Raw genomic sequence first — 16,612 nt, forward strand, 5'->3', positions numbered from 1 at the left:
GTGTGCTAACCACTTCGCCACCTCGCTCGGTAGAACGGAGAAAAAGACTGTGGAACTAAATATGTCTAGCGAAGATAAGTGGAAAGAATTTTTAAAAAATTGTGGCAAATATAAGATCCTGATTTGGAGGAGGAGGAGGAGGAGGAGGGGATCAGGTCCTATAATAGTATGGTGGATTCAGTCACAATAGAAGAACTGCAAGTAGTTTAAAAGCCATGAAATACAGGAAAGGATAAGGAGCAGATGGTATTAATATGGAACTTTTAAAATATACGGGCCACATTTGTGATTTTAATTTAGCAAATTTACTTAATAAATGTTGGCACTGGTGGCAGATCCCAAATTCTTGAAATATCTGAAGTGAGATCAGTTTTTTTTCTAAAAAAAGGGTCAAAGAAACAATTGCGAAATTTATAGAGATCTCCTACTTTAATTTCTTAGGACGTAAGCTGTGACTTGCACAATGACATAAAAAATAAGATTACCAAATATCAGTCAATATGCGGAATGATATCCAAAACCTTTCAGAACCAAACATAGAAGGAAGAAAAATTAAAATTTTAGAAAACCATGGCTACACCTGTTTTGCTATAGGGAAGTAAGTAATGGATCCCTAAAACAAGTTAACAATAAGCAGCAGAAGTGAGATTTATTAGGAAAGTGAGAGGTGTTAATAGGGAAGACTGTATAAGAAATGAAGATATTCGTGATGAACTAGGTATTTGTAATATTGATGGAAAGATCGAACAAAACAAAACATTATGGAAACATCACCTACAAAACATGAGTACAGAGAGAATCTCACGTCTGACCATGCTTTACCAGCCAAGATGGAGGGACTCAGGAAGACTCAGAGTGAGGTGGCAGTGGAAAACGAAGACGGAACAGGCACAGTGCCTAAGTCATGACGTGAAGAAGAAGAAGAAGAGGAGGAAAAAGAAGAAGACGTTGCAAATATCAGTCGTAGTCATAACAGTGTTCTCTGTAGTTGTGAATGCATCATGTCGGAGCTAAGTGAGTTCTTGGTGCTCGTTTAGCGGGTGCTTCCGCAGCCCAGGTAACCAATGTGCTTCATGTTCCAAAGGGCACCATATCGAAGATTTATGCCGCATACATGCAAAACGGAAAAATATCATCCATTAAGTCACAACACGAACGAAAGTGTGCATTGAGTGTTCGTGATCGACTGTAAAAAAAAAAAAAAAAAAAAAAAAAAAAAAAAAAAAAAAAAAAAAAAAAACGAAGGGAGCTCTATAAGCACGGAATTATAGGGCGAGTTGAAATTCCAGAATGCCCATAAAAGTAAAACGTGGTGCTGAAGCCACAAAACATGGACTATGGAACAATGGAAAAATGTTATTTGGTCGGATGAGTTTTGTTTCACACTGTTTCCAACTTCTAGACGAGTTTACATTCCAGAGCGAAATATGGCTCTGGCTCGATGATGATTGGGGCAGCCATACGATGGTATTCCATGGGCCGCATGGTTGTTAAAATGTTTATTCTACAATGGTGTGTTACAAGACGACAGGGCTCCTATTCATACAGCTCAAGTCGTCCATGACTAATTTTGTGAGCACAAGGATGATCTGTCGCATCTCCCCTGCTCACCACAGTCACCAGGATCTCAATATTATTGAGCGTTTGTGGACTGCTTCGGAGAGAAGGGTCCGCCATCGTTAGCCGCATCTGCCATCGTTACCTGAACTTGTCACTATTCTGCAGTAAGAGTGATATACGATTCTCTTGAAAACTGTACAGTACTTTTATTTATCCATTACGAGACGATCGGAAGCAGTTTTGTTTGCCAACGGGTTTGTTACACTGTATTAGGCACGGTAATGTGTTACATTTTTGGTGTTTCCATATTTTTGTTCACCTCCTGTAGCTGTCAACATAATCTGTTCTCTTACGGATTTTCAAGGCTTACAAAGAATTTGATGGAGTTTTTGAAGATCCTTCAGAACCTCATTTCTTAGCACGATAACAGCATGTTTAGTCTTTACTTTTTAGCACTTCTAAAGAAGTCACCTGTTACCTACGCAGTATAGAACTTTGCCTTGTACAAGGAATTAAAACATTTAACTTTGTTTTCGTTAACATGTTTATATCGTTATTTAAGGAGATCATTTTTTTCCTCTCAGACGTAACTCTAATTACAGTTTCCAAAGGTCTCTTTAGATCTGAATGTCAGGAGGTCGGTCATCTCTTACTTTCCGTATTTTTATGACGTATCTGTGTAGCGTTTGCTAGCTATTTGTAGTTGGCTGCGAGATAACTGTCCGAGCTTTTCTCCCTTCAACATTGTTCTGGCCTCCTTGTTCCAAATGAATGGGTAGTGTACTGTTAGCGGTACAAAAATCCCATACTTCAGCCAAATGGTTTTGAAATACACGGAGCGGTACAACATGTTTAATAGGGGAAAAGTTTCGACATGTTTCTAGAATTGTTAAAAGCGATTTTCTTTTATAATATTAAAAGTCTCATAGTTGACTTTTATTCTCGTTTTTAAATAGAGAGCGATGCCAGAAAGAAGAAGGAAGATCTTAAAAAATTGATTTGCAAATTAACTAAAAATTAGAAGAAACTTCAGTGGGAAAGGACATGTTTAAGTGAGAGAAGCTTGTACTTCTTGTAGGGTAGTGGTGTTTGGGTCTAAAGAAAGGAACTAATTTTCTTGTGATACATAAAGAACGATACCTTAGTGAGGAGTGGGGAGAGGGTGTTTATGATAGGAGAAAGAAATGAAGAATCGGAGTGGCTTCTAGGCCAGGCCATGGTGTAAAGTGGGAAAAGAGCAGCGAAAGGTGGAGAGGGAAGGGAAACCCTGATGTGGCAAGGTATGTGGGAAAAGCGTTAAAGTTGATAAGATTACATAAATATTGGGCCGGATTTCATTGACACACAGGTTTGTTGGTACAAGCGCGGCAGCGCACCAGGTTGTTGAGAGCCTCGTGGCTTTGTGTAGCCACTAATCTATGGTAGTACGTAAAAGTGAATGGACTGCTTGCAGCCAGCACTTGCAGACCAGCTCTGTACTTTATTGCAGTTGTTGGTAGTGTCCTACGCTAGTGAAACTGTACACTATCTGATCTAAAATATACGCACACCCCTACGTAATGCGGAGTTGTCCACTAGATGTCACGGGAGGTGGATCCACCAGTATAAACGCAGGCGGAGAGTATTCTCTTGTGAGTAGAGAAGCAGTAACAACAGGAGAGAGGGATGACTTCGAATCATCGGATGTCACTTGAGTAACAAATCCATCGCGGACTTTTAAACCCCTATAAATCAGTCCATGTAGATTGTCAGTTGTTGGTGATGTGACTGTGAAGGAACAACCACAGCTAAACCAAGACCAGGTAGCCTTTGGAAAGGAACACTTCGGAGCGTGGTTGTAAATAACCACATGACATCTGAAGAAGTCGCTAATGAGTTCCACAGCGCTGTAGAGGTCCAATCAGCACAGTGACTGTGAGTAGGGGCTTAAAATGAATGGGATACAATGGTCGAGAAGTCCCTCATAAGCAACTCATTTCTGTAGCCACTCCCAAGTGATGCTTGGGCACTGAATAACTGGAAAGGAGTGGTTTCGAGTGATGAATCACGCTACATCCTGTGGCCATGCTATGAAAGGCTTTTTGTGTGGTGAAAAACTGGGGAACGTTACGTGCCACGATGTTCAGTGCCAACGCTGAAGTATGGCAGAGGTGGTGTAACGGCACGGGGGTCTTTTTCGTGGTTAGAGTGTGGTTTACTTATTGCACGTAAGAAAAAGCCAAATACAGGACGATATGCATTGTTACTGCATACAGCAGAGAAACAGATTGAAGACAATGATTGTTTGAATAAGTAAAGGTTTAAAAAAAATTACCGCTACCAGTCACAAACCCAAATGGCATTACAAAAAGAACTTTACAATAAGGTCATACTGATGTTACATAGTCTTTTCGTAAATGCTGCGATCATCCTGTGGAAGAAGAGAAAACTTAGTAAGAGGCGATGTCACTTTGGAAGCTGGACTGATGTTTGAACGAAAATGTTTTGTAACGGTCACTCACTTCGTTCTTCTGGCGTGTCAGACGAGACTGCACAACGAGACTGCCACGCCAGAAGAACAAAGTGAGTGACCGTTACAAAACATTTTCGTGCAAACATCAGTCCAGCTTCCAAAGTGACATCGCCTCTTACTAAGTTTTCTCTTCTTCCACAGGATGATCGCAGCATTTACGAAAAGACTGTGTAACATCAGTATGACCTTATTGTAAAGTTCTTTTTGTAATGTCATTTAGCTTGAAGATGAAGTATTCCCTCGAAACATGTCGCTAAATAAATAAGTAATACAATACTTGACTAAGTTTGTGACTGGTAGCGGTAATTTAAAAAAAAAACCTTTACATATTTCTTGAGACAGTCACAGTCGAAAAATAGTCAAAATGGCTTCAAATTGTTGTGAAGCAATGGTTTATGGACAGTAACATTTCTGAAATGAACTGCCTTGCTCAAGTCCCGACCTGAACCCAATGGAACTGCTGTGGGATGTGCCAGAACGTCGACTTCACTCCATATCTCGGTGTCCAACATCACTACCTCCTCTGGTCTAGGATCTTGAGGAAGAATCGGCTGCCATTTCTCCACAGACATCCAGACACCTCACTGAAAGTGTCCCCAGCAGAGCTCAACCCATTATGAAAGAGAAGGGCGGACACACTCCGTATTAATGTCCAGTAGTAGGTGCGGATACTTTTGATCAGATAGTGTGTAACGTTATTAATGCTTTGCTGCTACTTGTTGCAAACACAGGTAAGGCGGCGGTACTTACGGGTGACGTCGTGCGTGGAGACGAAGCGGGCGCTGGCCGAGGTCGCCAGCAGCACCAGCAGTGACAGCAGCAGCGGGGGCGGCGGCCACGTCATGGCCGCGGCTGCGACACACAACAACACAATGGCTCGCTACAGCACAGCACAGCACAGCACAGCACAGTACAGCACTCGCTGCAGCTCAGCTGCTCGCGCCCACCACCTCTGTACACTCCAGGCACCAGCGATGGCGCCGCTGTCAGCTACATCGAGGCGTGTTTGTGAATACTGGAGTACACTGAAGCACCGAAGAAACTGGTATAGACATGCGTATTCAAATACGGAGAAATTTAAAGGGGCAGAACATGGCGCTGCGGTCGACAACTCCTATGTAAGACAACAAGCGTCGGGCGCAGTTGATGGATCGGTTACTGCTGCTACTGTGGGAGGTTATCAAGAGTTAAGTGAGTTTGAATGTGGTGTTATGTCGGCGCACGAGTGATGGGACACAGCATTTCTGAGATAGCGGTGAAGTGGGGATTTTCCCGTACGACCATTTCGCGAGTGTACCATGAATATCAGGAATCCGGTAAAATATCAAATCTCCGTAAAAAGATCCTGCAAGAACGGGACCAACGACAACTGAAGAGAATCGTTCAATGTGACAGAAGTGCAACTCTTCCGCAAATTGCTGCAGATTTCCAATGCTGGGTCATCAACAGGTGCCAGCGTGCGAACCATTCAACGAAACATCATCGCTATGGGCTTTCGGAGCCGTAGGCCCGCTCGTGTACCCTTGATGACTGGACGACACAAAATTTTACGCCTCGGCTGCGCCCATCAACACCGACATTGGACTGTTTATGAATGGAAACATGTTGCCTGGTCGGACGAGTATCGTTTGCAGTTGTATCGAGTGGATGAACATGTACGGGTATGGAGACACCCTCATAAATCTATGGATCCTGCATGTCAGCAGGGGATTATTTAAGCTGGTGGAGACTCTGTAATGGTGTGGGGCGTGTGCAGTTGAAGTGAAATGGGGCCCCTGGTACTTTTATGTACGAGTCTGACAGCTGACATGTACGCAAGCATCCTGTCTGATCACCTGCATCCATTCATATCCATTGTGCATTCCGACGGACTTGGGCAATTTCAGTAGGACAATGCGACATCCTACATGACCAGAATTGGTACAGAGTGGCGTCAGGGACACTCTTCTGAGCTTAAACACTTACGCTGGCTAGCAAACGCCCCAGACATGAACATTATTGAGCATATCTGGGATATGCCCCCTCGTACTCTTTCGTATTATTTGACAGCTCTGAAGGATTCATGGTGTCAATTCCCTCCAACGCCACTTGACACATTAGTGGAATCCACCCCACGTCGTGTTGCGGCACTTTTGCGTCTATGGCAGGTGTAACAGTTTCTTTGGGTCTTCAGTGATTAATAGACACTGGAAAGCCAATAGATCGCACAAAAATTCTCGTAATATTAAGTCATTATGTACTTTTTTCCACTCTTTTCTGCGGGGAAACACCACATTCCGATAATACACACGCAATATATCTTACGATTATCCTTCTTAGCTTTGTTGATTTATAACTTTCATTTTGATATTCCTTTATCGAGTTCGGATTTTTGCACTTCGTTGCCGTTTTATAACAAGTACCAGAAGTATCAATAATTAATCGTTTAGTCAAAAAATGGTGAAAATATTTACAAAGAATGAAATTTTTTGTTATTACAATACCTGCAATTAAATATTATTTTTTAAATTCATTTCCCAGTTTAGTGTTGTGTCTGTGGTTTAACGCGAGTTCCCGTCTGGCGTGCAGGCTGCGTGAGCGGATTGTCCTGCAGACCAGGTTCTGGACGTCAGTGGAGAACAGACACGCGTGTAGCTCGACGCATTGTGCGACCAGCACGTGGCAGACTCAATATAATCCAGGAGCGAAATCCGAGCTGATGCTGCACCTGTTGTCTGATCTGGGACCAGTGGGACCATCTGCCTTCAGCAGGACTACACTGAGGTGTAATAGCGATATGCACACATACGGATGGCGGTAGTATCGCGAACACAAGATATAAAAGGGCAGCGCATTGGCAGAACTGTCATTTACACTCAGGTGATTCACGTGGAAAGATTTCCGACGTGATTATGGCCGCACAACGGCAATAACAGACTCTGAACGCGGATGGTAGTTGGAGCTACATGCATGGGCCATTCATTTCAGAAATCCTTAGGGAATTCAATATTCGAGAACCGCAGCGTCAAGAGTGTACCGAGAATACCATATTTGAGTGATCACGTCTCAACACCGACAAAGCGGTGGCCGACGACTTCCAATTAACAATTGAGAGCAGCGGCGTTTGTATACAGTTGTGAGTGCTAACAGACAACCAATAATGCGTGATGCAACCGCAGAAATCAAGGTGGGACTTACGACGAACGTGTCCATTAGGATAGAGTGGTGAAATTTGGCGTTAATGAACTATGACAATAGACAATCGCCTTTGCTAACAGCACAACATAGCCTGCAGCGCCTCACCTGGGCTCGTGACTTCATTGGTTGGACCCTACACGACTGGAAAGGCGTGGTCTGGTCAGATGAGTCCAAATTTCAGTTTGTAAGAGCTGATAGTTGGGTCCGAAAGTGGCGCAGACCCCACAAAGCCATAAACAAAAGTTGTCGACAAGGCACTGTGCAAGCTGGTGGTGGCTCCGTAATGGTATGGGTTGTGTTTTATGGGAGTGGGTTCTCTGGTCCAACTGAAACGATCATTGACTGGAAATGATTAAGTTCGGCTACTTGGAGACCACCTGCAGCCATTCATGAACATCATGTTAGCAAACGGCGATGGAATTTTTATGGATGACGATGCGGTATGTCAGCGGGCCACAGATATTAGGAAGTATCCCATTACTTGTCACCTCTGTGTAAGAAAATGTGTGTCTCTGGCCAGGCTACCATTGACAGCACTACACCGCCAAGCGTGGCTACTCTGGTGTCTTCAAAGAGTTGACTAGAGACTGGAATGGCGCTCTGCTGTGTTAAGTGGTGATAGCAGGTTCTGTCTGTATGCGAATGAAGTTAGTACATATGTAGGGCGTAGACGTAGACCTGGTGAGGTGCCTACTCCAGAGTGCATTCGCCTACTATACACGACACACATGCTTCACGGTGTGGGGGTGGGGGTGGGGAGCATCAGTTACAACTCGCTGTCACATTTGGTGGCTCTGCAGGGTAAAGTAACCAGTCCCCCCTATAATGCACAGGCTGTGCTAGTTATTTCTTCACCAGGAAGGTGATATACTTTTTCAGCAGGATAACGCACATCCACTTGCGACTGGTGCGACGCAACGTGCTCTTCGTGGTCTACAGAAACTACCCTGGTCGTCAGGATCACCAGATCTTTCGCCAATTGAACGTGAATGGGACATAATTAAGCGGGAACTTACTCGTTCTTCAGGGCCTGCAAGAACCATTACCGAATTACAACAAAAGGCACAAGATGCTTGGGACAGTCTATCGCAGAATTCCGTTCGGTACCTTCGACATTGTTTGCATGCTAGAAGAATACCTGCTTGCGTTACCGTCAGAGGGGGGCGGGGGTGGGGGGAGGGTACACTGTGTACTGGAGCAACTGTTTGGGCACTTTTTGCTGTGCCACGTGTGTTTCGTTTGGTATGAATTTGTTATCATATAATCCTACAATGACGAACTGCTGTCACCCTATTTGCTAATAAAGTTACATTGTCCTTGGTGATGTTTCATTTTTTTTCTGACAGTGCATGTCCCAATCTTTACGTTAGTCCTTCCGAAGCATGATTGGCAGTGGTTAAAACTGATAAATGAAATGTAAAAGTATCAGACAAAACTTGATATCAAAGAAATGTATCAAACCTTTCTAACTAAAAATTCATTCTGCTGTTAAGAATAATTTGCTAAACGTTCACAAAAGTAGCAACAGAAAGGCATGACGATATTGTAGAAACCACGTATCTGTTAGTGAAGTGAATAAACCTTGATGAATAAATCGTCATTTTAATTTGGTTTTATAAAATACACAAATTGCCTTCCAGCCTACATAGACTTGGCAATGGAATCAGAAATTGCTTAAAGAAAAGCAGCACAGTTCGCAGATTTTTTTCATAGTCAACCATCAGGACAACGTTGGGAAGAAAAATATTTCAAAATAATATAGAGTTTGTGTCTGATACCTTCGAGTAAAATAACTCGATTCTCCTGCCATGTGAAATAATTTACTACGTATACAACTGGGGTTAAGGAAACTAAGGATATAATGGGTTGTGTGGTATACTGGCTGAGGAGCAAACAGTGAGAAGCAAATGTTGGCAGCCTTTGCGCCCAGCTAGCTGCTGCCTGCTCCAGCGGCCCACATTACCGCTGATAATTATGTGCAAGTGTCTCGTCGTCCTTCCTAGGTAGGGCGAGGACAACACGAGAGTGCGCCAGCAATCTACCGCGGAGTAAGGCAGCGTGCCAGGTCGTTTAAACCGTGAATTATTGTCTGAGTCTGCGTGAGGGAGCATTTCTGATAATATGAAACCGGAAGAAGTCTTGACGACAGTCCTCGTCTGGACTACATTTCCTTTACAATCTTTCTACACCTAACTGGTTTTAGAAGTTCCCTACGGTTGCTGTTGTGAAAGAGGTAGTGAACACCTGTTGATACTTCACATTTTTTTCTGGAACTAGCTCGTGCAGTGTGCGTGGATTGTCCGCCGCAAAGTAAACTTTAGAAAAGCTTATTTCCCCATCATGGTCTTGTTTGTAACTTCTTGCCAGATTATGGCTATATGCAGTGAAAATGTGGATGGAGAAGTGTATTTCATCATTTGGATGTTATGTTGTTCCATGTTTCCAGACGCATGAGGTGACAGCAGCGCGTCGGTAACTTAGCCAAAAACGCTCCGTTTTGTTTGATTTGTACTTCGAAATCTCTATCACTGTGTTGGCCTGCATACTTACACCCAATGCTAGTATAGTACCCGAGACAATGCAGCTAAGATCAGATAAGTATTAGTTCTACAGAAGTGTGCAGTAAGAATATCGTGTAAAGTTGATAGCCATGTATCTTGCAGGAGGAAGACCAAAACACAATAACTCACCATATTCCCACGTGCCATTCAGCAGGGTATGGAACGCTCAGTCAATAAATGTATGTAATTATGTATCGCCTATGTGTATGTGTCTGTGTCTGAATACTGTGTATCTGTAGATATGGCTGCAATACCAAAATCTATTTTTTGTATACTGTCCTCATGTTCTTCCTATATGTTATTTATAGACCTTCACAAATATTAAATTCTCTATTCGCAGCTTCTGAAATAGTTCTTACAGCATAAACAAAATGATATTTTATTGTTAATTTAGATACATAGTCGTTGATATGAGTTGACTGAGGAATATCCCAACAGTTTACTAATAGTGTTTTATCATTCGTTATTGTGTTTCAAGTGGGATTTTTACAGTTTATTTCGTTTGTCTATCCTGTGTTACATTTTCGTCTCGTTTACTCGTTTCAGTATACTGTGGACGTAAAATTTGTTTTACGTCAGGATCTGTTATACCTATGTAGATTTGAACTAACGTATACTCTGAATTGTCAAAACAAACTGTAGTATAACATTTCCAATGTTGACATGGCTAATGGGCACACTCTGAAAGTCGATAAATTAAAAAATAAATACAGAATGTAACGGATATAAGTGCAGATATTTTTATATGTGGTACCTTAGCATGTAAACACATCAGTGTGTTCGTTTTTTCTTAGCATCGAATAATCTTCTCACATATACGTCACAAACTTTATGACCAAATGCTTTCTGAACAGACGAACTTTACCATTAAGTGGACTACGCTTGACACTATCTGTTTTGCGTCCATGCGTCCACACTTTAACACATGACCTACTGCGCAGGGGAAAATAAACATAAATGGCTTGCTATTGCCACATTTACTAAAGCACTCCGTCTTCAGGCCACGAGTGGCCTACCGGGACCATCCGACTGCCGTGTCATCCTCAGTGGAGGATGTGGATAGGAGGGGCGTGGGGTCAGCACACCGCTCTCCCAGTCGTCATGATAGTACTCTTGACCGAAGCCGCTACTATTCGGGCGAGTAGCTCCTCAGTTGGCATCACGAGGCTGAGTGCACCCCGAAAAATGGCAACAGCGCATGACGGCCAGGATGGTTACCCATCCAAGTGCCGACCACACCCGACAGCCCTTAACTTCGGTGATCTCACGGGAACCGGTGTATCCACTACGGCAAGGTCGTTACCTGCCACATGTCCTACCCAACCTGAAAATATACGACTTGTAATGGCTATAATTATTGCTCAGCAAATGACATAAATACTGATGAAATGTTTTGTGGTAGACCATCCTCAGTCACCTACACTTTTACCCGTTATACTTTGCAGAAAGACCTAGGGTTAATGGTACTTAAGGTTAGTAAATGCAGCGGATTTAGGATGAACTGAGCTATTCACAAACACAACGCTACAAATTAAAAATAAATCACTGTAGACAATACTTCCCCATCTATGTTCCAGAATGGAGCGTTGTATCCTGGTCAGAAGTTACCGGTAAACATTAGGCAAGTAACTGAAAATTCCAATGTATTCAAAAACAACGTAAAACGTTGGCCCCTCCTACAATTTATTTATTTGCACACAGCTAATAGCAGTAGCTATGAAGTTACATAAATCTTTACTTTGAAGTATTGTATGACAACAGCAGTCGGCTAGTGCAAGAGAGGGAGCTCTGGTTTTTTCCGAAACAGCAGTTTTCTTCTGATATACGTAAAGTAATGTATTAAGTGAGTGGAGTAGATTAGCAACTCTCTTAATTTGTTGCTGTCTCTTAATATGTAATGTGGGCCCATTCCACAACCTTGAAGAATCCCCCTCATCATATAATTTACAGAATATGATGTGTGAATAAATGAAGGTGTGATTGAACGAATGCGCTCTGTTGGATATTTGGCTGTGCATGGGTCCATTCTATGATAGGGAAAGTTGAGCGAGGTGGATTGAGCAAACGATAGTAAGTCATACGTTCCAGCCATCCATCAGGGAGATGTCATACTAGTTTCATAGGGGCACGTCTAGTGTTAGAGATGTCATTGTGGAGTGGAGATGTCAGGGAAGCTCAGATACACACAGCAGGCGTGAATAATAGAACTTTACGGGCCGCCAAACTCAGAAGCATGCTGTACGAGCAAACAGTCAAACACCTTTGTCAAACTTATCAGGTGCAAAGGTCAGAACTGCACATCGAGGCGATTGCGCGCTCTCTCTCAGGTAGTCGTTCTGGTTCTCAGAAGCAGTTGGTTATACGGAGAAGTTTAAAAAGATTTTATTCATTTATGAGTCACGGTGGAAGCTATTCACTCTTAAGGGGGGATTTGAAGCTGACGGGTGTCTTGGGGAAGGTAACTACTTGACTATGCGGTGACGGTAAATAAAACTTGTTAAATGGTGTTTTAGTGGTTTAGCCGGCCGAAGTGGCCGTGCGGTTCTAGGCGCTGCAGTCTGGAACCGCGAGACCGCTACGGTCGCAGGTTCGAATCCTGCCTCGGGCATGGATGTGTGTGATGTCCTTAGGTTAGTTAGGTTTAACTAGTTCTAAGTTCTAGGGGACTAATGACCTCAGAAGTTGAGTCCCATAGTGCTCAGAGCCATTTGAACCATTTTTTAGTGGTTTAGACTCGAAGCTCGAATTTGGTAGATGGTAAGGTGGACGCAGGTGCTATGAAAAATATTTGGTTAACAGCAGGCTATCCGTACTATGGCAACGGTCAAGAATCGTTGAAGCTTTAATCTATCAGCCTGATAATGATCTCACACACCAAGCAAGGATCACTGCATAATAGTTCGAAGAAATTCATGAGCTTTTGCTCTTCCGTCCTGCTAAAAACTCCAACCTGGACCACGCTGATTGTCTTTAGAATGAAACAGAGCGTGGTTTGTATGGCAGATGAATTTGTCCAAAAACCCAGAAGCTATTCGTCATACTGAAGCGAAGAGTGTGAAGAAATTTTACAACTACTATATCTGAAATTTGTGTAAAGCCATCCCCCAAGATAAATGCTTTAATTCGCGCAAATAGTGGCCGAACACGTTAATAGTTACGCACTTTGTGAATCATTGGGCTGCATAAAGTGTAATAAGAGCAGTTATTGCTAAAGTTTACGTTATAAGTTCTAAACTACAGAAGATGTTACTGGTGGTTTTAAGTTCCAGAACTTCGATTATTATCATTATTTTGACGCAGGCCTGAACAAACTTCTGTCTAACTTAATAAAAACTATATTCAAATGAACAATAGCTTTGCGAAGTACAGTTAACTCCCGTTCTAAGACTGTATACGCGTAGCAAAAATTTAACAGCTGCAGTTTAGCAGTCAAATACTTGTATAGATTTTTCAAGAACATATGTCATTTCTACTTCAGCTATGTGATCACAATGTTACATTCCGACTGTTACCAAAAAAAATTTAGCTTGTCTAGAATTTTACAATACACTAGTGTGGCTGGGGGCGGGGCGAAGGGGAGAAATACACTAGACAACTAATATTGTCATCCAACGTCGGGCTGCATATATGACTCCACAATCAAAAATACCACGGATGGAGGTCAACTACAATCACCGCAGTTATGGAAAATTCTTTTGAACAGCTGTTCCGCATGTCTCATGAAACGTAAGTGGGATACTGAACACGTTTCTCCAAAACATTAATCCTATACCTTGGATCACTAGAACGTAGAGCTTGTTGGAAAACTGCTGTGAGTCGTATAGCTTCTAAGCGCTTTTGTTATTGCGTAGTAGATGCTCTGCTCGACTTCCTCAGGGTCGCGTTAACTGCTTCTGCTGTTTCACGTGACAACCGGTGTAGCTGGTAGCTGGCCTCCCAGGCGCTGAAGACCAGAGCAACGTGTGAAGTTGGCTCTATTCTTCTTCGACGAGGTAAATAAGAGTTTACGGTGACGAAGATCTCGACGGAAGTCGTGTCTCATGATGGACGTCATAGTATGTTTCACATGTCAGGCAAGGGGGACATTAAGATTTAACGTCCCGTCGACATCGAGATCATTAGAGACGGAGCACACGCTCAGAATGGAAGGATAGGGAGGCAAATCGACCGTGCCCCTTCAAAGGAATCGTCGTGGAATTTGCCTGGAGCAATTTAGGGAAATCGTAGAAAACTTAAAGCTGGATGGCCGGACCGGACGCGGATTTGAACCGTCGTCCTCCTGCATGCAAGTCCAGTGTGCACTGCGCCACCTTTCTCAGTCACATCATAGTGTGTGTGTGTGTGTGGATGTATGTGTGTGTGTGTGTGTAAAGAAAATAGTGCCTTTGGTACTGTTGCTATAACCTATTCTATTTTTTTCGCTTCTAGTGGTTCTGCGCGATGTCTCCGTCTTGCTACGTAACCACACCATTGTATTAGTGTCAGAGCATTACACGTTACAGTGAAACGAGAATGAGACAGATTTAGAAACCAAGTATTCAAAATAGCGCTTGTCTCTGCAATCCGTAGGTTTCTGATACGTACAGTATTCGAAAAGAACAGTAATGGGGTTAATACCGTCTCACACAGGTCTGAATCGCCACTTGAAAGAATTATATGCATAGTCCTTGGAAGAAAATGAAACGCATCGGGGCGGCCAGATTGTGGCCTTCGTGACCAGTCAAAAATCTGCAGAGATTTATACTTGGAAAATAACGCTGAAATCGTACGAGTACTGTTGCTGTGACAACAACATATCTTTAGTTTCAAGTTTTACTGTTGTTGCGAATGTAAAGACGACAAGCGAGTAGGAGGACGTACCTCCTTTGCAGGTTAAATTACTAATTAGTCTGTCTCGCGATTTTGTGATCTTATCAATCCACATGTGTCGTCTTGGAACTGTACTTAGTGTGCCTGCGTACATCAGGACGTCCGATTTTCGACGTTTTTCGAGCACACAGCGAGCGGTGAAAGTGAAGTGTTCAACTAAAATGTTTCACAAAAACGTCCAAAAATGGTTTTCCTGGTGTACGCAGGCCAACTAAGGACAACTCCAGGACGATATGTGGAATAACAAGATCACAAAATTATGAGAAGAACCAGCACCTAGTGCCAAAAAGTTGTTGCTCATCTAATAAAAAGAGAATAAGAAGAAACCGCGTAACTTATAATAATAATACCTGTAATCATTTTGTAACGTTGTTACTACACTGTCTAGCCATATTAATGTGACCAGCTTTCAAAAGCAGCGCAGCGCAGTGCTGTGAGACGTGCAGAAAGAGTCAGTGGGGTTCTGGAAAGCACAGACAGGCATATGGAGCCATGTCGACTCCGATGCCGTGGTCAACTGCGCTGGGTTTCTGTGTTGGGGATCCTTGGCGCGAACAGCCCGATCGTGGTGGTCTCGCATACTCTCGATTGGGTTTAAATCCAGGAGTTTGGTGGCCAGGGGAGTACGGTAAACTCATCGTGATGGTCTTCGAATCATGCACATACATTGCGAGCTGTGTGACGCATTGTATTGTCCCGCTGGTAGATGGTATCCTGTCGAGGAAAAAGAAACTTGAGGTAGGAGTGGTCATGGTCCCCAGGGGCTGATGCATACTTGTGTTGATCCATTCTGGCGCCGGCCGTGGTGGCCGAGCGGTTCTAGGCGCTTCAGTCCGGAACCGCGCAACAGCTACGGTCGCAGGTTCGAATCCTGCCTCGGGCATGGATGTGTGTGATGTCCTTAGGTTAGTTAGGTTTAAGTAGTTCTAAGTTCTAGGGGACTGATGACCTCAGACGTTAAGTCCGATAGTGCTCAGAGCCATTTGAGCCATTCTGGCTTCCAAAATGACGAGATCAGCCAGAGAATGACCTCCAGTCTGGACCCTCCCAACGACTGTTACAGGGTGTTTGCTTTCAATCGTTTCACTCCTTACATTCCAAATGCCATCTGTCCGATGGATTATAAAGTATCAGTCATCCAAATAGGCCATATGTCGCCATTCAGTGGACGTCCAGTTGCGGTACTGGTGAGGAAATTCTAGCCTTCGTCGCTGATGAACACCAGTCCGCATGGCTGCATGAGCCGGGTGGCTGCTGCGGAAGCCCGTACCGCTCAACATTCGCTGAACGGTCGTTGAGGAGACACTGTTGGTAGCCAACCCCTTGGTTCCTCTTGGCGGTCAGTTGCTCAACATTAGCACGTCTAAATAAGCAAAAACACCCTGAAGAAGGTCGCTTGCAACAGGAACCGAAACGTCGGTAGTTTTATATATATTGACAGTGCGGTCACAAACCCAGAAAAATATTGAATGTGACAGTGGCCGCGGAAGGCCAGTATAAATCTTACACAGCTGTCATTCACCACTGTCATTTATGGACCGATCCACTGCCATTGCCTCGGCGCCAGTTATGGATGACCGCATTTTGCCATACACCGCTACGGTCGCAGGTTCGAATCCTGCCTCGGGCATGGATATATGTGATGTCCTTAGGTTAGTTACGTTTAAGTCTATGGGATTGATGACCTCAGATGTTAAGTTCCATAGTGCTTAGAGCCATTTGAACCATTTGATAGCGATATACACATATACAGATGGCAGCAGTATCGCGTAGAGAACGTATAAAAGGACGATGCATTAATGGAGATGTCATTTTTACTTCGATCATTCATGTGAAAAGGTATCCGACATGATTACAGTCGCACGATGGCATGAACAGACTTTGAACGCTGAATGGCAGTTGGAGCTAGAAGCATGGGAAATCGTATTCCGAG

The 16,612-nt window shown here is 43.4% G+C and overlaps 1 protein-coding gene across 1 annotated transcript in view; it reads right to left on the bottom strand.

Annotated features, from left to right (window-relative positions):
• Nucleotides 1-16,612, bottom strand: part of LOC126157560 (uncharacterized) — a 203,785-nt gene that overhangs the window by 122,412 nt on the left and 64,761 nt on the right. The window contains exon 2 of the mRNA XM_049916383.1: nt 4,823-4,924. Within this exon, the coding sequence (XP_049772340.1) occupies nt 4,823-4,924 (102 nt within the window). The remainder of the gene's footprint in view (nt 1-4,822; nt 4,925-16,612) is intronic.

Source organism: Schistocerca cancellata, chromosome 2 (assembly GCF_023864275.1).
Source record: "Schistocerca cancellata isolate TAMUIC-IGC-003103 chromosome 2, iqSchCanc2.1, whole genome shotgun sequence".
Classification (NCBI taxonomy): domain Eukaryota; kingdom Metazoa; phylum Arthropoda; class Insecta; order Orthoptera; family Acrididae; genus Schistocerca; species Schistocerca cancellata.